At 43.4% G+C, this 23,152-nt stretch overlaps 1 protein-coding gene across 3 annotated transcripts; it reads right to left on the bottom strand.

Moving 5' to 3' along the window:
* Positions 1 to 208: 208 nt before the first annotated feature.
* zbtb7a (zinc finger and BTB domain containing 7a) lies at positions 209 to 22,433 on the bottom strand. 3 transcript variants are annotated; one of them, XM_061033371.1, is made up of 5 exons: positions 22,290 to 22,426; positions 14,106 to 14,233; positions 12,329 to 12,892; positions 10,600 to 11,471; positions 209 to 8,421 (listed from the first exon to the last, which is right to left on the bottom strand). In XM_061033371.1, exons 3-5 carry the CDS (start codon positions 12,812 to 12,814, stop codon positions 7,986 to 7,988), a joined length of 1,794 nt encoding a protein of 597 aa, XP_060889354.1. In that variant the 5' UTR covers positions 12,815 to 12,892; positions 14,106 to 14,233; positions 22,290 to 22,426; the 3' UTR covers positions 209 to 7,985. The 3 variants fall into 3 exon arrangements, with proteins under 3 accessions (XP_060889354.1, XP_060889346.1, XP_060889339.1); XM_061033363.1 differs by lacking the exon at positions 14,106 to 14,233 and having other exon boundaries at positions 22,290 to 22,433; XM_061033356.1 differs by lacking the exons at positions 14,106 to 14,233; positions 22,290 to 22,426 and adding an exon at positions 21,048 to 21,210.
* Between the last annotated feature and the right edge of the window lie 719 nt (positions 22,434 to 23,152).

The following is a 23,152-nucleotide window of genomic DNA, read 5'->3' as shown; positions in this document are numbered from 1 at the left end:
TGTATTATTATTGTCATATTGTTTATTGGTATTAAATTAATTAATTAATTTCCCTTCTTCGTCTTATTATTTCTATTAATAATACTTTTATTGCTGCTGTTGAAACATGTTAATTTCCCCCATTCAATAAAGGCGATCTTATCTTATAACCCTCTACATAGATTTAGATGTCATAAGTTTGAAAAAGACAAAATTATCCACACAAAACTTTTCAACCATTGTTTTTAATAGAAAGATTTTGTATCCTTTAAACCAGACAACCAGATGCCAGACATTTTTGGATATATTAAAAAAAAAGAAAAACAGAACAAAAATAACACAAAATGGAATTATATGGTTTAGACTGTGTGGATTTAGTGGTCTCATGTACAATTCAATTTATTTTCATCGCCTAAAAGTGCAAATCCTCAAAAAAATCACCAGTCACCCCCCCTGCAGCTTTCAAAACATATGGACTGACAGACCGCTAGGCTAATAAGCAATCACCATTGTGACGAGATAGAGTTTCTCTAAAAACAAATTCCATATCGGTAGAAGAACAGCTGATGCACTCTGCTGGTTAAAACGTGCTATGATGTTTCACTCTCTGACCACACTCCTTGAGTTGAGCGCAGCAGGTTCTCTGCCTTTGAGATTCAGCTGTTTTCACACACACATCAGTTGAATGTGGTCAGAAGTGCAACAAGGGTAAAGTTTTAACACAGATACGTTGAGCAGTTTTCTGCCTAATGTGAATTCACAATTGAGTTTGGATTTAAAATTAAATCCCAGGTTTAAGAATTGGGAAAGGCTCTGCCATTTTAAATCTTAATCTTAATTATCACAAAAATCACAGTTTCAAATCAATTCATGAGAAATAGAATCCTATTTATGTCTCTCCAAAGTTAAACCATTTACCTACTATGGATTTAGTGAGTGTTTTTCATGATCAATATCATTCTCTCCATTCTCCTACAATAATTTTGATTGACATAGGTGGTAAGGCCAAAAATAATATTTTCTGTACTGATTCGCAAAAGTGCTTGATGGTCATTTGGCCATTTCATCTGTCTTTTATGTTCATTTCAGCTCTTTAAGGATACCAGATCCAGCCTTTAACTACACAGAGAGGGCGTTATTGCAGACAAAAAAAAGATTCTGCAGTGGATACAACACTGCATGTTTAACATTCAGCACAGCTAGCCTTCTCAGAAAGCTTTGCAACTGTTGTACAGGTTTCTTTTTCAAGAAAATAAGTCTCCCAAAACAACAATAAAATGACATTTCTCCCAACAAGATGTAAGACAGTAAGCAGAGAGCAGGTAGGGTGAGATCTGTCCTGTATCTGCCCCTATTATTGTGTGACTATGCTATAAGCTGCATATAACAGGTATGGTGGTATGGTGAATAACAGAGATGTGTTTGTTTACATCCAGATCATGTGGCAGCTCTGACCACCTTCAATCCAGACACCAGATATTCAAGTTTTTTCTCTCTTTTTTTTCTTTTTCATCATATTTCTTTTTTTTTTTCATTTAAATAATCATCTGCTCTGAGACAAAAAAAAAAAAAACATAAACAGGAACAACATAATAATTACAATAGTGATAACCATACAATAAAAGCACACAAAAATTCAGGATGGCCATTTGCAAAGTGCTTTTGTTACAATCGCAGAAGCTGAAAAAGGCAGTTGGATCACAATACTCAGGGGGCATTTTTCTGTCTATATGTCTGTCTGTCACACAGCAGAGGGATAGTGACGCTGGACAGAATGACCGAAACAACCAACTGCAACATGTTGATCATTTCATCCGTCTGTCTCCAACTCACACCCATAAAACAAAGCCAAAAACTCTGACGTGGGAATCACAGTATGAAGTTATGGAATGTATCCTGCATTGGTAAAAGTGACGACAAACTGTAACCGTCTCTTCCCCCACTCCTCATCCGATCCCCTCTCCCTCCTTTCTCTCCTGATGATTCCTCCTGCTGAGGTTGTGTGATCTGTGATCAAAGGCCAGTCGGCAGCAAAGATGTAGACTCTGAGTCTGGAGAGAGGGGAGAAATGGGAGCAGGAAAGAGGAGAACATACATCCTCCCCTTGTGTTTTTTTTCCCAACCCCATCCCCTTTCAAAAAATGTTACAGTCTGACTAATAAGACTGAATCTCCAGTGGCTTCCTTCCATCTAACAAACAATCCACTGGATCAATATTAGATGGAGAAACAGGCTGGTCACAGCCACTGTATAATGAGGGAACTGTTCCTGCTGTTTTATTTCTGGGAATTATTATGTTTAATATGGGTACAAAAAGGGAAAAGGCAAGGACAGAGAAGTGACTTGGAGGATGATTAGACATATCATAAACTTAGCAGACATTAAACCCAATGCATAGCAGTGTATTTTCCACCTGAGTACTTACAAAGAGACAAAAGAGTTCAGCAACATCCTTCCTGTTGCCCCAAAGTGAAATCTGTGGTGACCTCCTTTGTATGACAAGTCTTGTCATATTGTGGATGTGCAATCTATTATGCAATCTAGCCAGGACCATCCCTGAACAATTGCTCAGCAAATAAGTCTTGTCACCTGGGCTTTTCTAACCTCATCCCTGAAAAAGCAACATCCAGCTTTCCCCTACCACCCGTATTGAATCCTCCTCACTGTACGTCAACCTTTGCATCCCAAAGAGACCGCAAACTGTACCACCTTGGCTTAGAGCAGCCAACAGACAGCAGCCTGCCTCTCTGAAGGACCCAGGGCTGTCTGAGTAAGTGCCAGAGCCACGCTGCGCATAGTGCCGTACTGCATATGCCACGCTCAGCTTGCTGATGGAGAACACACAAAAATCAGGTGTGCAGGAAAATGACAAAGCAAAGAAAATAGTCCCCCTTCTGCTGTTGTGAATCTAAATATTAACAGTCACCTCGTCCTACTGTGTTTGATAATTTACACTTTAAATTATTATTGTACTTCTCTGTTGTCTTTGTTTTATGGCCTTCTCAGATAGATTTACCAAGAATCTTTGATAACAGCATAGGAAAAACATATCAAGGTCAATTTGGAAAAACACTTGCAAGTTTCCTTAGACTGTCTGACTGTAGCCTGTGTCAGAGTAACCTTGGTCTGGGGCTGAGGCTGGGGACACACCATTTATGGATCCAGAGACATTATTATAACTATATTTAAACTTGAAAAGCTTTGTGATCAATGTCATTAGCTAATCAGCTTTTACAATTTGGAGTAGAAATAATTATAAATGAGTTTTGCCGGTCTCTGTCCACATAAGGCACACCGTGGCCCTTGCTGTCTGCGTAGGTGGGAGAGAGCTTTAGCCCCAAACTGCACATTACAACTTACACACACACAAAAACAAGCTTAGTGCTGCTCAGACAAGGCCACAGTCTACTTTAACCACAGCACATTTCAATTCATTCAACCCTTACAAAGAGTAGACTGAAATGATCCAATTCAGCGAACAGTCAAACAGTGTTTAAGAGTTACAATATCTTCATTATCATATCATATTCTTTTTCATCAGCATGGGAAAAGTGTTGTTAAAATCCAATCTGGGAACAAATATTGGTTCAGTATCTCTGGCACCTGCACACAGTACATCTCAGCCTTCAGATCTGGCCCTTTGAAAAGGACAACATTGTTGTATGTCTTTGTTACTTTCTAAGTGCTTAAAACGTTGTATTTGGAATCATTCTTAATATAAAGAGCAAATATGATTTGAGATAATCGCATTTTCTAGTTTCCAACAAAAAATTACATCAAGAATCTCTTTTCAAGAGGCTTCAGATTGAACAGTAAAACTCATCAATCCAACATTAGATTGGTAGCTTAAAATGTCCAATGACTTAGTGCAAGCCATTTTTCTGCTTTGGTATTTGTTGTTGTTGTTGGACGTCTGTATCTTTCTTAATATACTGTACATGATTATTTCTATGGAGGGCTTTGAATGGACTCTATATGAGACCATTGAGTATTAACCATACTGCTCTGTGCTCATGGAAACTCGCAGGCCTTTCTGAGGTCTACTGCCCTTCTCCCATAAGCAGGACAAGGACATTAAACATTAGTGCAAACGTTTGCTCTCTCAGCTAAAGCACCATTTCCAGTGCTATCAGGCTTTATATCCATAACCCCACCCAAGCACCCATATACCCCACCCTCCTGGCACAGCAACCCCAAAACCATGACCCCAACCCACACAAGCACACACTCATACACACACACACACACACGCACGGCCATGTAAAATAGTTAGAAAAAATAGCTGTAGCTCAACACAACATTTTAAGAAACACAACTGTAGACCGACAGAACACCTATACATCCTTAAACCTCTGATTGTTTTTGTCCACAAGGGTACAAAGAGCGAGAGAACGTGAACTCAAGTAAATATCTGTATCATTCCACACACATTTCTGCATATGTATTCAAGATGAGGGCATCTGTGTGTGGCTTAGTCAGGGAGGCCCAGTCCGGATAAATTATACACATACTTTCAATATCTAATATCTGTCTACAGTGAACTCAGATTGAGGCTAAAAAGCTTTGGTTAATCAACAAACAACATAAGACTTTTGGGAAAAAATGATTAAGGTTCAAAGCAACATATGTTTAAGATGGCTCATAGGTCCCAATCATCAAGACACAATGAACTTAAGCAGTTCATACCCAGTACCAAAACATAATGATCGCCAAGCAGGTAGACATATACACTATACATTGGTCTGCCTGTATGAGTCAATTTGTGCATTAATTAACCCCATATGTATCATAACAGAGAAGAAAAGTTGGAAACTAAAACTCTTAAGACCAATAAAGGTAAACAGAGAGTTATGCAAATCTTCACCAAGGGACTCGTGAAGTAAACAAGCAACTGTCCAATGAGTTGTTTTACAAAAGGTATTTCTGCTTCTGTGGTACCATGGACCTATTATCACTGTGGTTCCTCGGAGAACACATGCAGTTATGAGAGAAGCTGGTGAACAGATGGGGTAGAAGTTTGTTTATCCAAGCTTGTCCTGAGACCCTCCAGCCTGCCAGCCACGAAACATACTTGTGCACATGCATGGAAAAACACACGCGCGCGCACACGCACACACACACACACACACACACACACACACACACACACACACACACACACACACACACACACACACACACACACACACACACACACACACACACACACACACACACACACACACACACACACACACACACACACACACACACACACACACACACACACACACACACACACACACACACACAAGTATCCTTTCTACCTCTTCTGCCTCCTCCACTCTCCTTCTTTACATTGAGACATAAAATCAGCTTCCTACATTTCTTTTTAACTAACTTCAAGTGCAATCAAAGACATGGATTAATGTAGTCTATTTTTCTTTTAAGGTCACAAAACCCAACATGTTGGTATCTGATCTGACCAAGCATCTCTTTTAGAGATCTCAACTGGTATATCGCTTTTTTTTTTTTTGGCAGCTTGTCATCAAAACCTGAAGAAAACCAATGAAGCAGTTCAACTTCACCACCATGGACAGACGAATGGACTGATCTCATTTGCAACTGGTTAGTTTTAAAGTACCCGTTTCGCTGAAAAAAAGTGCCCTCCTCGGTAACAAAGTGCATACATAACCTGGATCTTTCCCATTAAGGTGCAGAGGACTGATAGTTAAACTACAGCACTACTACAGAAATTACAGGCTGAGGGGTGGGGGGAGGTAACTATTAAAATCATGTATGTTTTCTTCTTGACTCAAAGGCTCAATGTGCTAGTTTTGAAAAAAACGAACAAACTTTGATTTGGAGTACAATAAGAAAACTTGGATTTTTTTTTTTTTAAAGACAAATCAAGCTATAAGGAGTCACTGACAACAGATATGTCTGTTCTGGTATTCGCCCATTCTCTACTGGACGCCTGGACCCAGTGAGAGTGTGTGTGAGAGTGTGTGTGTCAGTGAGAGAGACAGAGAAAGTGCACTGGGCCTGGCAGCTAAGGGTGCATGTTTGAACAGGCTGTGGCTGACTCACACAGTGATGATGTGGCCAGAGCGACCCTGGCTGCCACGCACACACATGTACAAAAACACACGTACATGCAAACACGCTCACATACACACTTAACAGCCAACACCAGGCGTCCTACCCTCAGTAACACCAGGCTCTAATATAATAATATCCCCTCCAGGCTGGTCCAGGGGCATTAGAGGACTACAGAGGGAGAGCTAGGGAGAGAAAAGGCCTGATTTGATCCCCTCCTGCCTGGAAACGTGGCTGAGCTGGGGGAGATTATTTTTTGGAATGCAACAGACATTGTGAGATCCCCCTCCCCTTCCCTTGTTCCCATCCCCCATCGACCAGCTGCAGCTGCACTCTTATTTGGCCTCCCAACTTGGACAGGTATTTATTGCTCTCTTCATCATACAGGTTGCCTCACGGTTGTGTGGTCCCTAGGGCGAAAAAAGACTGGAATAAGCATGATACATAAACCTCCTCTCACGCCCTCCGCAAAACACCAGCCCACTCCTTTTAAATACACCTCTCTCCCGCTCTGTTGGATATCTTTAGTAAAGCTGTGCAAACATAGAAAAAAGGTGCTCATCTATCTCTCCTTCGTACACTTTGTCACTCTCTCACTCTCTCACTCAGGCTCCCTGCCATTCCTTTAACCTGCGGTTTGTTAAATGCTACCCGCGCCTTGTCACACAAGGACCAATCCGAAGAACTGCACAAAGTAAAGCACATTCATTCATTCCACCTCCTCATCCTTTGGGCAGGAACTATACATGTCAAGTGTTAAGTTTAAAACAAATGGGTGACTCAATGTTTTTTTTGTTTTTTTTTCATCAAACATTCATTCAGTTCGTTTCGTTCACCCACAAGCTTCACTCTGTGAGAAATATGACATCAAGCCTAAGAGGGAAAACCCAACTGGTAAGTACACCTCAGCATTGAGGGGAGACCAATGTCATATCACCACCTGCTGTATATACATGTATACAATTATAAAGTGTCAAGTACCCGAAGCAGTCAACAAAAAAGAACGACAAACAAATAGGGACAAAATCAAAAGGGAAAATAGAAATGCTAAAATTGCAGGTTCATGAAGAGGCAATGTAGTCAAGCCAACAGATACATTGACGATGGTAGTGCTTTAAAAACACAAACCCTCTACCCCTCATGTTCCCTAATCCTGCACCTGGCGAGCCCCCATTAAAGTGGATTTGACTCAGCAACAAATTGTTTTTTAACAGGACAAACCATAGATTATTAAAAAGCATTTTATAGAGAAAGTAACACTTCAATCAAACCCTTGTCTCATTCTTTCTGGAACATTTAGAGAGAAAAAACTGTTGCATCAAAACTGTGTCGAGTTTTTCTTGCATATGCCATGTTGTGGCAATGTTGTTTCTATGGTAACTGTACATTTCAGACCTGCAAAAGAATAGAAAAAGAGTTGTTTTCACTGGGAGGATTTGTCCTCGCTTCACCCGTACAGCAGCCAGAAGGTGCTTGATAGACAACTTGCTTAGAGCTTGAAGGCTGTGAGGACAAAACCAATAAAAATCTAAATCAACTGCATAGTTGCAAGAGTTTTTTTTGTATCTATGGTTCATTTGCCTAAGCACATTTGCCAATGTATAAAACCCCTAGTATTATAAAGAAAGACATGGCCCAGAAAGTGGACGTCATGGGTGCTTGATTTGAAGCGTTCTTTGCTCTTTGACAGATAAACAGACTTAAGTGCTTACAAGTCTACTCCGTTTCCTAAAGTAAAAGGAGAAAGAAATATAAAGATAAGATTTTTGTGACACCCTGATTTGGTTTATAGAGGAATAGTTAGTTGTTTTGTTTTCTTAAAGTTTGCCTCTGTGTCTTTTCTCCTCTCTGTTCACTGGCCTGTCTCACAGGCGGTGCAGAGTGACTATGGTGTCCAGCAGTGTCCTTGCAGTGTCGCCCCTGCAGTCTCAGGGCCCTGCCTCCCCAGCCAACTCCTGTAGCTGAGGACTATGTGCAAGAGCTCCAGCAGTCCCCTCCACCTCTGCCACTGAAGAAGCCTCAGAGCGTCTTCGTCCCCTGATGGTACGAGGCCCAGGGCCTGTGTCGGAGCCGGGGCTCAGCAGACCAAGGGAGGCATCTAGGAGCCCAGGCTCTCGCACCCGAGGCTTTCGGCCTCGACGAGAGGGGATGCCGTTGCAGCCGTCCTTCTTGAGGTGGCGGTGCAGGTGATCTGAGCGTACAAAAGTCTTAAAGCAGCTTGAGCACTGATAGGGGCGCAGGCCTGTGTGTACACGCATGTGGTTCTTCAGGTCGTAGTTGTGAGCAAAGGCAGCTCCACACTGCGTACACAGGTAAGGCTTCTCTCCTGTATGCTTCCGCATATGAACCTTGAGCTTGTCTTGCCTATGTGGGAGAGAAAAAAAAAGATCACATCAGAACATGGTCCATAAAATTCAAATTAGATCTGTAGGTCCAGCAAACGCCCATTTCAATACTAAGTGCAGCAGTGCACACAGCCTGTTTAAGGTTTTATGCTCAGATACTAATCCAGCTATGTAATATCAAGTACAGGAACTTGATTACCTAAAAGTATGGTAGTTTCTGTCAAATGTACTTTGATCAACTTGTTATGCTTTGGGTGGTTTTATTTGCTATTTAACAGACACCGTTGGGGATCTCTTTCAATGAGATTATTCTGTCTGGGCCAACTGAGCAGAAGCCATAAACTTTACCATCTTTATCTGTGTAATAGCACACAGGAGTGCAACAGCGGTGTGACGGGAAAGCTCAATGTTCACTTTGTCAGCTGGTTCTTTTCTGATTTCTGTTAACTTTGACACCATGACAACTAATAGACCCAAGAAAGTGCATTGTGAGAATAAAAAATAAAGACTTCAATCATCTATGCGTCTATCTATTGTTGAGTAGTACTGAATAATTGACGAGTCTGTAAAATCACTAGTCATCAATTTTGCAGCCTTTTTCAATTCCAAATAGCAGTAATTTGAGTGAATATTGTATAAGAGTAGGTGTCACTTCTAATCATATCAAAAAGCTGAAATGGAAGAGTCACTTTCCAATAATGTCAGATTTCTACAACAATTTTACTGAAGACCAAGCTATGTCTTGACTTAATCCAACATCATCTTATGACACACTGGAACTTTTTCTTTATTTGTATTTTTTTGGATGATACACTCAACTTTATCAGGCTGCCTTGGCCTTCTTGTCCCTCCCTAACCCCTTGAGCCCTTACTATCTCTCTAGCTTCTGAGCTCTTTAATCGTCTAACCCTTATGAACCCAGGGCAGAGGGCTCCTAAACAAAGAAGCATAGTTAAGACAACACTATTTGAACACACACGCACACACACACACACACACACACACACACACACACACACACACACACACACACACACACACACACACACACACACACACACACACACACACACACACACACACACACACACACACACACACACACACACACACACACACACAAGCCATGTAAGTAGATTAGCTACTATACAGGAACATGAATAAACCCCTACAACCATTATAGATCTGTAAAAACCGTGCTTATAATATAACATTAACAAAGAAACGTGTACATAAGTGAAGATAAAAACAAATATGCATGCACACAACAATGCAAGAGCCAAAGCCAGAGAACAAAGTGGCACACTGACAGAGGTGAATTATTTAAGGACAGAGTGATTTATTACTGTGCAAGGCACACTCTTAACCCTGATCAAATGGGATTAAGATTACAATACCCTCTTCCCTCTGCTGGTTGAATTAAGATGGAAGGCAAATTCAGATTGGTCTTCCCTACCTGCCATGTCAGCAGAGGTTCCGGGTATTTCTAGTCCACTGTATCTATTTCCAGCACAAGTCTACTGATTAATTAATTAAAGGAATGATTTCAAGGAAAAGGCAGGACTCCATAATACAGGGAAACGGTGTGCATCTAAGTCCCTTGCTTTGGACTCGCTACATATATCTCAGCGGCACACAGCAGATTTCATTAGAGAGGTAAAAGGAGTGACAGAGGGAGAGAGGAGGGGGTTGTTGTAACTGGCCTGCCGTGGGCAATAATCAACATAACTGGAGATCAAAAGTTCAAATTACTGCATTGGAGCACATAGAGCACCATCCAGAGCCTGTAATCCCCCTCTGTATCAGAACACATCGCTTTATAGCAGCCCTCCACTTGATAACACTACCATGGCACAGCCTTGTTTTATAGGACCCCTATGTAAAAATCCAGGACTTTGCTATGAAGGCTGAATCAATAAAAATACCTTTATAACCATCTGAGCCTAGAGCTGAAATATTCTACATGAAGTATTTGGCTGCAATGTGACATCGAAAAAAATTAAAGTTACTCAGTAAGTCCATGATCACTTAGATTCACAAACAGTGTTGCCTTCCTAATGCAACGCTAAGTTGGTTAGTACTAATTCTCCTGCTCTTGGATTTGTGGTGTTTCCCACTGCTGGGCCTGGCTACAGTGCCAAGTCCAAGTGTATTAGTACATGTGACATGGGGTCCTCACTTAATTAATAGGGCTTACCTGGTAAAGCGCACTTTGCAGATGGCGCATTCATAGGGTTTCTCTCCTGTGTGTGTTCGGATGTGGCGGGGTAGCTTGCCTGCTCCTTGGATGACCTTGGAGCATATGGGGCATTTCTGGAAGGCCTTAGAGCGCATCTTCCTCTCTCCTCCACCTCCTCCTCCTCCTCCACTGCCCCTCTCTCCCCCTCCTCTTTCTTGGCCTGTTCTGACCTGTGATAACCAGAGTGGCGGCACTCCTTGTGTCGGCACAGCAGAAGCTGTATCTTCATGCTGCGAGCTATTGAAATAATTCAAGTAAAATTCCATGTCGGCGTCGTCCCCATCTCCCTGTTCCTCCCCAGTTGTTGCACGCTCCTTCTGCCTCTCAAGGGAGTCCATCATCTGCTGCAGAAGGGCGCTGGCAGAACCTCTCTCCCTCGCCATCACCTCCCTGCCTCCCTCCTCCACCTCTGTCTCCTGCCCTAGCCTGGACTCAGGGGGGAGGTAGAAGTGCCCATTTTGGGATGAGGGGTAGTAAGAAGACCCCAAGCTCGCTCCATTCCTCTGCACCACCTCCCCGTCCTCGTCTTCCTCTTCATCTTCATCCTCCTCCTCTGGCTCCTGTGTGGGGGCCTGGGCCAAGGCGAGGGCCAAGGTGGAGTAGTACTCACCCTGGCCAGCAGGACCCCCATTAATCGGGGGCGCCCCATTACCATGGTTAAAGTGCAGGTGTGTGGGCAGGTCCCTGAGCTCTGGTGTGCTGCAGCTGCTGCTCCAGTGTGCCCCTCTCTGGAAGTACTCCAGGTATTCCCGGGCCCGCACCCTGTTTCCCTGCTCCCTGCCTCTGTCCTTACCCTCATCTTCGTCTTCGTCTTTCTGCTCACTGCCCGCCTAGTGAAACATGATGGGAGACAAAGAAGATGAGTCACGTATACATTTTAAGTCAGGGATTAACTGATTTAAGAAAATGAAGGGAAAGAGAAAGTGGAATATGGAAGTACAGAAGTAAAGCAAAGTAAAATAGCAATGTTGTATTTGACAACTGCAAGGCCAAACATCATGGGCACAACTCTAGGTATTCTTGGTGTGCAGTCTCTGTAAATCCTACGAGCACTGCTGAAAATAAAACTGTATAGGCAAACCCATAGATATCTAGTGTGGGCATAAATGTAAAGAAAGCAGCACAAAGCCACATATCCGGTATGCTCGGGTAAATTGGGCATATCCCAAAGCTGTGATTATCACATGATGTCGAGCATTGTGTATTCAGAAGCAGCATATCACAGCTACACTTGATTGTGTTGAAGTGTAGCTGTGATATGCTGTGTCTGTAGTCTGTGAAAGAGCATGTCGTCCTTCCACACGCCAATTGGCTCAGAATGAGTAAGTGTTGAACTAACCCAGAGGCTGTGGGTGTGTGTTTGGCATAGTGAGAGAGACCGATAAAGGCCATGATATAAGCTTGACTATGCTGCCTGTTTAATAAAAGAGATGGTATCCTGACCAGACACCCATTACCCTGAGAGAACAAGATTTTGAATTACTTGTTCAGGTTCCACTCTGCATCTACTCTGCAAGAAGTTTGCAGTAATTCAGAGGGTCTGCCCTTTGATATGAAATCATTAAATACTAATAAAAGACTGCTTATGGTGTGATTAACTTATTAAGGCAGTTTAGATAAAATTACATCTCAAAGGTTAAATTTGACTTCAACACATGTCACTTGTAAATCTATTATAGTTTTGTACCGGCGGGGAGAGCACTTTGGTGTCCAGCAGGTGTGTACAGACATCCTGGACGGGTGGGATTTCCAGGAGGCGTGCAGCGGCAAGGATGTCAGCCACACTGCTGTGACTAACCGTCAGTGTGGCTGTGTAGGCAAAGTCCAGTAACGCTCCCAGAGCCTCTGCCTCCACAAAGTCGATGTTGTAGATGTTCTGTTGGTCAGCTGTGGCACCTGAAGTGAAGAGCTTGTGAAAGTAGGAGCTGCAGGACGCCAGGACGGAGCGGTGAGCTGGAAACTCCCGCTCCTGGGTAACCAGGAGCACGTCACAAAGTAGGCCACTGAGCCGCTGCTTGTTCAGGCTGCCCAGGATGTCCGCGCTGTGTTCAGGGAAAGGGATCCCCACGGGGCCTTCTTCTGCCTCTCCTGCTCCTCCTCTCCCTCCTCCACCGCTGCTGCTTGCTGTCCCCCTGAGCCGCCGTCCTCCCCTCCCACCGGCTCCTGACGACATCTTCCACCAGCCTGCCGCCGAGCCGCCGAGCACAGCCCCCACCCGTGTATCCGTCCTGCCGTCTGTCCGTTTGCCTCTCTGAGGGGAGAAGAGCGGAATGAAGGGATAGGTTGAAGGGGAAAGGGAAAGAGTAAAATACCTGATCAGTACATCATAATCCTTCAGAGCACAACACAAAAACTTCATGGAGGTCAAGTACAACTGATTAGACCGCAGGTTATAACATGGGTGGAGGCAAAACACACACACACACACACACACACACACACACAAATACTCTTAACTAAGTATCTTAGCTCGGTGGGTCATATCAGGTTGTGTGCCAATTAGAGGAGTGATCTGCTATAAAACTGGTTTGGTAATCTGCATTGTGATCACTGGGCTCTAAAAGCAATATGTGTCAAGTCATATAAAATAAATTATCATAACATTATTTCAAATCTAGAGAAATCTGTATCAAGAAAAACATGTAAACGGAACTTTTCATTCTCGAATCAAAATGATTCACTGTGAGAGGTCAATATAATTATCATAGCAAAGTAAAAAACACATCTTTTAATTATTCATAACAGCACATTGTTCATTTTTGTAAATGTTTGTATTTATGCCAAAGCCATCCATATCAGAAACAGTTACCATGATCGTTTCTAGTATTTTGCCCACTGGACTTAAGAACCTTGAGAAAGCCCACTGTGAGGGGAAAGATTCCATAAAGTAACACTACATAGCAGCACCCGACTAGATTTGAAAACTTCTTGCAGAACAGCTGTAGTTTACAGATTACAAAACCATTCCATAGTACAAGCCTGATGATTTCTACAACTTAGTTTCTGATGGCACAGCAAAATAAGGGGACCAAAACAGTTTCAAACAAATCGTGGCAGGCCGGGTAACACACTATAAGTGAAGAAGAAAAATCTATGTAAAGATGTTGTTGATGTGTGTGTGCAGGTGGCTGGGTATACATGTTGCCTTGCGCTCATGCTTATTTCTAAGGGTGTGTGTATGCACTCAAGACGAAACCATTTAGGAGGTCGTAGGGGACAGATAGGCAGAGGGCAGTGGGGATCAGAGTGCATGCTGGGAGCTGGGCTGACCAGTTTGTGCACTCAGTCAGTCCAGAGCTAGGGATGAGAGTGCAGGGAGTTTGAGGAAAAGGGTGGAGGGAGGGGGGGGCTGCAGACCCTGTGGAAAAAAACTCTACAGGAGAAGGAAGAGCACACGCAACAAGCTGCGAGGGAACAGTATTAAAAAGGGAGGTTGTCAATCCGGTCTGAGCTGGTTACCCCACCCTGTACTGTGTGCCAAGTTTCAGGAAAGGCTGTCCCCTCGCTCACGTGTGGGGGGAGATTAAAATGATCGACTGAAGCCTGCGCAGTGGGAGGGGGGTTTCAGCAGAACAAGCCATCCTCGATTTGTCTATAAACATACACACACACACACACACACACACATACATACAAAAGCAAATAGTAAAACATCACAGAGACACCAATAACAATTAAAAAAAAAAAACACACTCACATAAACACATATAGAACACCCACCCGCTCCTCCCTCCTTTCTCCATCTGCCAGGAGACCCAGCAGGGGATGAGGCTTGGGGGGGGGTAGAGGATGTAATGAGTGTGTTCTCTCTACAAAAGTGAGGCATTTGAATGACATTCTTATAAATCAGCCCTCCTGGTATGTTCCTACGTTACACCCCACTACCAAACCTGCCTAACATGGCTGCCTCTCCTCTTTCCTACCTGTGTCCTCCTCTTCGCTTCTCTCCGGTATTATGTTCTGTTCTTCCCCCGTAAAAAGCAACGCCTATTTGTATCCACACCTTGAGATCTGGCAACATGTCAGCTCTGCAAACAGGTCAGAGTTAGGTAAAGGCTTCACCTAAAGAGCTCTCTGGAGTGACAGGTGGGAGGGGAGAGCAGACGATTGTTCAAACTTAGCTTCATCCACTAAATGGATCAATATTTGTTTTGAGAAAATTACAAGAGAACATTCCGATAAAATGTCTTACATTCAGGTAACACTTCATATTTGAACATACTTTTCTGTTTGATTAGAGATGAAATGTCTAACAGCTTCACAGTTTCTTGCAGTCAAGCCGTTAGGTCATAACTTACATTAGTTTTGATTGGAAGCTGACTAGAAAGCCAATGTCAAAACACTGCCAATGTCCTTTTTGTTGTTACAAAGTTCTTATACTGATTGTGTCTACATGACTATTCTGTTAATTTGTGATTACAGCCTCATTTTTGTGCAGGCACCTGTTAGAGTTACAACATAAACCTGAATATTTGAAATTGATAATTTGGCCTGGGGGTTGGCTGTGGTCCACCGGGTGGGGAGCCTGGGTTCTGGTTTGAATTACTGCTCCTTTTCCTTATGTCACTCCCCACTCTATCTCCCCTGGTTTTTTTCTCCATCCACTGTCATCTCAATTAGAGTCATTGAAAATCCAAAAAGTAAGTCTTAAGAAGAAAAAAAAAGAAATGTATAATTTGGCATTTACTGTTGAAGGGGGCTCAGTCGGTGGCTACCCCATGTACAGAGGCTGAAGTCCTTATTGCTTATTGCTTCTTATTTTTTTACATGTAATCCTTAACTCTCTCTAGCTGTCAGGCCAAACAAGCCCAAAATATAATTTATAATAAACTGTTGTAGTTAAATTGATTAATTGATTGACTGTTGCCATTAAAAAGAGATTTACTTTGCCATATAGCGAGCCAGTTGGTCTGTCATCCAAAATGCTCTTGCCATTGTTCTTGTTTCTGTCATGCTACCTGGCTGAAGTCACAGTTGGTTAGGTAGATGCCAGCAACAGAGCCCCAACAGGATGTATACTTACAAGAGTGACCTGATTTTTTCCAGTACTCGGCTAAGCATATTTGAGACTCTCAAAACCGGTTTACAGGCTTATTTGGGTTTTGGAATTTGGGATTTGATGTTAACTTCATAGCCTTGATCACTACAGGTATACTCAGGTCCATGTAAACACACTCACTGTCAGATATGAGAGTTGGCTAACCTAAATATGTTGAGTGAAGGGAGGGAGATAAGGGTAAAGAAGACAGAGGAGATGGCACAGGAAGGAGGGAGAGATAGACAGCAGAGTGAGATCCGATGGAAGAAAGTGCAAGAGAAAGGGCAACCACATGGCAAATGGTGATGTCCTTCCCAGTTGGAATTGGATCTCTGCGAAACCCATCCAGACCCTAGTTGACCTGCTTTCCTCTAACATACACACAGCACCTGTAATGGACCAGACTTTCTACAAGCTTGTAGCACGTTATCCCCCTTAGATGCACACCTGACCCAGGGTCACGGCTTTGAGTGGTAAAGACGCTGAGCTGAAGGGAGATAAAACACACACACACACAAGCTTAATTCAGGGGCGGGTCTGCACGTAGTAGCCACCTGTCCCTGAATGACCCGTAAAAAGCCCTAGGAAAGAGGAAACACAGTGCAACAAACCTGATCCTGACACCTCCTCATGGCTTGAAACATTCCTTATCACTAATTCATGCCTGCGGGTGACAAGGCCTGCAGCCTAGCACGAAGCAGTACAGAAACCGTCCATGTCCCGTGCTCAACTTCCAGGGAAGGGCCTTCTCTCAATATCCATTCTGTGAGCGCCCAGGCCTGCTTTGCAAGTCAAACAACCTCCTTTTATACAGGACCCACCCATCCAATCCACACCCTCATCACCTCCATCTCATATGTAACGTCTCTACCCCTTCCTACAGCCACACACACGTTTCAGGCTTGAAAACAACCAACAACGGTTTTCTGTAAGGACGTTTTTGTTATGCTGTTACTTTTCAGTCACATTTGCATGCTATTCTTGGAAAAGCGACATAAAAATGCTGTTGCAGTTAGGGAAAGTGATTTTATTTGATCTGTTATGTATCACTCATGGAAATACTCCAGATCTTCCACACTCCGAGTATCTCTGTCTTTGGCTGTCACATACCAGTCATTCCTAAATACAAAGGAACAAACTGTTAACCCTGTACAACCTCTGATGTGTCTTTAGATTGTCAAGGAAATAGCTAATTGGCACTTTCTGTATGCAGCTCAAAACATTTTTCAAGGTTTCCCTGATGTATACATCAGACTCCAAAAACAGATTCTGCACATAATATTTCCAATTAAGAGAAACTTAGGGTTTTACTTACAGGAAATTCAAGCAAATATCATATATATGGTCCCCATTTATTTCAAACATTCACTTACTAGTTTCTTAAACTATGGCATGCTACAGGAAGTGATTTGGTCATAAAAACACTGAGCAACCCACCTTTAAGAGGAAGCAATGAGCGCAAACATAACTGAATCATTGACCATTTGAACCATTGATAATGGAGCACAGTTAGGCTACCTCTTAATACTGAATGAAGTGTGGTTATTCATTTCATAACAGACACCTTGTGTTATAACTGTAATGTTTGTACAAGTACAATTCTTTAAATAATTGTCTTCTGTCTCTGCAAAGACTGTTTGCATTCAGTAGCTCACTTATCAGAATAATTCAGATATTTCAACCACAACCATTGACATTTCAATTGCTACCCCTTTCAGAATTACACTGATTATCACCCTGCGTAACCAGGCCTGCTGTGAGGGAATCGCTTCACTCAGGTCAGAAGAGTTCAAGGTTGGACCAGGGTAATGCAAGATAATTAGAATGGGGAGGGGGTGGCAGTTCCCAGGAAAAGTGGATTTTGAGCAAGTGCCACAGCCAACTGACTCACTGCTGCCAGTGGTGGAAGGAAACCTGATTGGTCATACTTGGACCAAAGCAGGAAGAGGCACAGTGACTGATAAAACTTTAAGTTGCGAAGGCTGATCTAGGCCTTGCAGCTTTTGCCTTGCAGACGCTAACCAGGAAGAGCAGCCAAAACACAGAAACAGAGCAAGTGGAAAAGGTAGTGGGCGAGGCAGGGCATTCGATTCACTCATAACTCCTGAGCGCATGGTGGCCTAGGAATCCGGCTCAGATGTCAATGATAAACTCACATCTCATTCAGTTACCTGGTGTAACCTGCTTCAATAAGAGGAAAGAAGGGTAAAGTTTAACATGAGGTAGCAGGGAGGGGGTTTTATGGTATGTTTTGCACAGCCACATAGAAAGGAGTCCAAAAAGTTTTATTGATCTGTAACTGCTGCTTACCAATAATTTTACACTATTCCTAATGTGTCTCTATTGTTCTTGTTATTTGTATCAGTAAAAACCTAACGTATATCCACTGATTAACACATACTGTACAGAGTGCCAGTAAAGGCAGCCTTAGAAATTACCCTAAAAATGTAAGATGCACAAATATTATATGAATTATTATTAACTAAAGTGGCATTAACAGAAAATAAGGCTGTGTTTCATGCAGCTTTTTCGTTATAGCATTGTGTGGTCAGTCCATACACAGACCCACAATGGTAGCAACATTATGAAATTCATTATTTATTCATAAAAAAATATATATAAAATAAAACGCCTCATGCCACCAAAATATTTACCTTTAAAAGGACATTTAAAGGTATGAGTTCTACAACACACATCTCGAGGCAGTAGCCTTTTACAAGTGGTGAAATAAAACCACAGTCTGAGTTCCCTTCAGACTGAGTAACACGCTCTGACGCTGCCATGCTGCCAACAAGGAAGTGTAACAAAATCTAACACATGGCTTCAAAACAGCACTCGCTCCTACATATCGTCGTCCAGCAGAACTCAAGCTAGCCAGTTGGTCAGTTTGCAAGCGCAACATACCCTGGCTGCACCGCTTTGTGCATGCGCAGCCCAACAGGGAAAGAGAACTTCCTGTGACTCTCTGGCAGGCATGTAACAGAACCCGCTCTGTTATCAGATGACCAGCTCTCTCTTTGCTTGCTCTCTCTGTCTCTACTGTCTGATCCTTTCTCTCTCTCTTTCTTCCTCTCATCTGTCGCTCACATCTCATCATTGCTCCATCTCTGTCTCTGCACAGAACCCACCATATCACCCACTTCCCCTTTCCACTGCTGAGAAGGCAAGGCAACACAGCCCCACCCACCCTACTGTGTGTCGTATAGTCCTTTAATGCAAACCCACCCCCACTAGCTATCCGAACCACTTCATAAAATACAAATACAAACATTGTCAGATTGATCGCATATCTCCCCCCTGACCAATGGGCCATTCTGTTTATTTAAAACAAGTTCCAGTAAATTACAGGGTTAAATGTGAAAATAACTAAAACATATTTTGTTTGCACAAGCCCATCATGTTAAAACATAAAAAACCCTCAGTAAACATATCACCAAAAGCATGATCTAACTCCAAAAGTGTCAAAATTCAAGTATAGTTTAACTCCCACCGCGACAAACATCCCAGCCTCTTCCTCTCCCTCTTTAATTTGATCAGGTTGTGTTGGCCTCTCCATAATAAATGTACCAGAGTAGAACAGAAGAAGCCCCTTTACTCCCCCTAGACTTTAGCACAACAACAGAAAAACAACAGAGAGGGGTCTGTCTATCTGCCTAGCCAGGCTGGATGCTGTGGTATACTGAGCAGCTGACCAGGGGAACAAAACATTAGGGGGAAAGTGAAGCTTTATTCCAGAGGAAAAGGCAGATGAAAGTTTTCAAACTTTAGAGCAATATTTTAGCTTATTCAAACAAACAAACAAACAAACAAACAAACAAGGACATGGAATAGCAGCACAAAAATTATGCTGTTTGGTTCAAAAGCTCCACTATAAAGGACCAAAGTACATCATATAACCACATAAAATAACTTAAAACAAACATGATGGCTGTAACATAGTGCATTGCATACAGCCAACATTTCACTCTAAAATAAAGCCTCAAACTGCCACGGCGGCATCACACAACCTGTCTTCTCAGTCTGTCTCAACCTGCTAGTTTCAGGCCATAGTGGTGTAGGCACAAACATACAGGAATATCAAACTGTATTCAGCCTCACCGCCAAATTGATGGGTGGTGTCTTGGACCAGCCCACAGCTACTGAAGTCCTCTGCAATTCCCCTGAAGTCTATTGTTGGTCACACAGGCGTACACGCATGCATGCATGCACACAAACATATATGGTGTCCTAGTTTAACCTCTTGCTGGAATTAACTTAAACTAATTATACTTTCTCAGTAGTGGTATCTAGTGAATGGAATAGAAGGTAGCTAGCACCAGGACAATACTTGCTGGAACTTATGTTCTGTAGCAACATTTATTTTCTGTGAAACTGAACTGAATAAAAAAACATTCCAAACACTTTCCCAGCACTTGGGCGTCTTCATGTACCCTGCTCTTCTAGTATACCCTCTCGTGCCCACATGTTTCAAAGAAACGGGTTGATCAAGTATGCAAAGCCAAAAAAACATGCATCTGGTTATCAAGCAAGGCAGACAAGGTTTTTTTCTGAAGATTTTTAAACCACAAGCCACAAGCAAGTAGGCAGGCGAGATTAGAATCTGCTTTAACAAGACGCTGGTTAGTAAGTGGGGGCGAGTGGATGGGGAGAAAAAGATGTCATGAGATTGACCATGGTTTGAGTAGCTGAAAAAAAACTGAAATCAATCAGTACATACACAAGCTCCAAAGCACTTGGCTTTAGTTTTCTGAAGTATTGCATGGACTTTGCTGGGGCAGCTTACCCTACAAGTGAAATCATGTTGTCTGAGTTGTGTCACATTTTCCCCCTAAGAGATGTCACAGTGAGGTTCCTCAAACACCCCATCTGAACTCTGTCAACTTTTAAATGCTTGCTCTGCAACAGTCTAACATATATTAGTACACTAGTTTTGTTTGAATTACTTAGTACAACCTTAAAGAAGCAGAAGAACAGGGTGTGCAGCTGTCTTCATCTTTACACTCTGCAAATAATAGGAGCTCTGCACATCACATCAGCAGACAAAACATTCAAGAATTGTGCTTGCATTAAGAATGCAACACTGATTCACAATTAGCTTGCATAAAGAAAGTAAAAGAACTTTGCCAGATGTTAATGACAAAAAAGTTCTGTGCAGCACCGTATACTCTACTCAGTGACCTATTTGCTGTTCCCTCCATTATTTGGGTCAAGAACTCTGAACTCTATCAAGCCCTATTTCTCTCACACTCCTTCACGCACAACACGCTATAGTATTTATTTCCTCTGCTTGCCGTCCTTCTCCTCAGTCACAGTATAAAACACAGAGAGAGAGTGTGTGTGTGTCTGTGTGTGTGTTTAGAGAGCTTACCAAATAGGCAGAAAATAATTCCAGGGCCCTATCTGCCTCCCCTGCCTGCCGGCCCGCTCTGCTGCCTCCGTCTCTGGGCAGGGCTAGAGCTCTCCCAGACAGGAAACTTGCTAGTGGCCCTTGCATTCAGGCAAGCCCTTGCCTGATCCCACACAAACAGATACCTACCCCCCCCCCCCCCCCCCCCCCCCTCAACCACCACTACCCCCCCCCCCCCCCCCCCCACTAACCCCCCCCCCCCTCTGTTTTCAGCCCACAACTCAGAGCTGCATCCCCTGCTCTCATTGGCTTGACAGCTGCTCACTCACCACGCCTCCTTGTCAGGATAGGCTGGCGGCTGTTCCCTTTCCTGGATGGCCAAGGGCAAGGCAATGTGGGATATAGAGTTCTGAAACCCCATTCAACCTGCTTAGCAGCCCCTGCTGTGGACTACCAGACCCAGGAATCTCTGCCCTCACCACCCCCACTATCTCCAAGCCTGCTCTAACGTAAGCACTCAGGCTGAATTATACACTACAGTATGTAGCTAGCAGGCTGCCAGGTATTAAAGTACAGACCAGCCATCAAACAGGGCAGAGCTTCATATGACAAAAACACGCACTCCCAACTGTCACATTAGTACTCAAACATCAGAGATGGATTCTTTCATCAGCTCACACTCTAGTGACAATTCTGACACACTCAAAACTACTGACCTAAATTATGACTATTCCAAATGGTGTATTACCACTACAACATGCCCAGCACACACAATACGCAACTTGCCCCGCACTGAGCAATTCAATCACCACTGTCCTGCAAAGTTGTGGCTATTGCTTATATCTTGTCCAATAGAATTATTTTAGGTTCCTCCTTCCCCTCGTTTAGTACCCCCCACCTTCTCTCGAGAGCCCCCCTCCACCTCCTCCCCCTCCTTCTCTAAGTGCTTCCACCTGCCTGAAAAGTTAATGCCTTGAACACATCCTATAAACTTTATCTCAAGATTCCCCAGAGTTAAATATTAGTCGAGAGGAAGTACTTAAAGAGGATTTAAAAAAGAGGAACCTTGACAAGGGACTACTGCTGCGACCCACCTCTTCTCTCCGGCCAACCCCCCCACCCTGCTCTCCTTTATGCCCCCTCCCTCATTCCTCCCTCTCCTCCTCTCCTCTCCTCCTCTCCTCTCCTCCACTGCCCTGCTCCCCTCTGGTCAACAGGCCTTGGGTAGACAGCGGGGGGGATGTCAGGGTGCCTTTAGCTCACCTGCGATGGCCGTGGTGAAGCTTGTTGTGGGTTTGCTCAGCCCTCTCCTCTCCTCCTCTCCCTCTCACTGTTGTGCAGCTTAAAGCCCCGTATGCGCTAACCAAGCAGCAGCAGATCAACTCAATTCCCTTCCTGGTTTCTGGAGGGCAAAGAGGTCCCTCCCTTTCTCTCTCTCTCTCTCACTCTCTCTCTCCCTCTCTCTTAAAGAAACAGCATTCCCCCTCTGCCTCTAATCACACCTCATCCTGCAAAGCAAAAGTAAAGTGGAATTATGTTTGCGCTTAAAAGTGGACAGTTGTCAAAGTCATAAACTTGATCAGAGATGACACAAATCTTTAACCCATTCCTTTCCATTCTAGGTTTTCACAGTCAACTTCAACCAATGTGTCCCTCCATGGACATTCAATATTTTTGGTAAAAGGGTAAATGAGGTGTTACTCACTCAGAGGTAACAATTCTCAAACGCCTCATCTTTTAATACTGGTTTCCTTTTCTATGTGAGTAGAGTCACACCCACCCATTCTATTGCCTGAGGTCATAGTGTCCCACCCCAAAAGCAAGCCTTGGCGCATTCCAGCACATACAGCAGGGGCTGCCAGCTAACCCCTTGATACAATTTCTGGCTCTGTACATAATACCTGCCAAGCTCCAACAGGTGAGGCATCAGAGAACACATTACTAAGTTAAAAAGTGTCTTATGCACTGCTGGGAATGGCAGGTTCCCTTTTGTAAACTTTCTGCTATTGCACTTAATGTTGCGCCACTTCCAACCACCCACCAGCACACCCCCTCAGTGAGTGCAAGCCAGCCATTGTGCCACGGTGTGGGATGGAGCACAACATGTATTCTGTGATTCTGTGGCA

This window comes from Labrus mixtus, chromosome 3, assembly GCF_963584025.1.
Source record: "Labrus mixtus chromosome 3, fLabMix1.1, whole genome shotgun sequence".
Taxonomy (NCBI): Eukaryota; Metazoa; Chordata; class Actinopteri; order Labriformes; family Labridae; genus Labrus; species Labrus mixtus.
Note: the sequence above shows the minus strand (reverse complement) of the source record. Positions and strands in the feature narration are given on the sequence as shown.

Coding starts and splice junctions, on each gene's coding strand:
- zbtb7a (XM_061033356.1), bottom strand. CDS start 21,173: ATGCAAGGGCCACTAGCAAGTTTCCTGTCTGGGAGAGCTCTAGCCCTG. Junction 12,893..21,047: donor AATTATTTTCTGCCTATTTG/GTAAGCTCTCTA, acceptor TTCTCCCCTCAG/AGAGGCAAACGGACAGACGG. Junction 11,472..12,328: donor CCAAAGTGCTCTCCCCGCCG/GTACAAAACTAT, acceptor ATGTTTCACTAG/GCGGGCAGTGAGCAGAAAGA.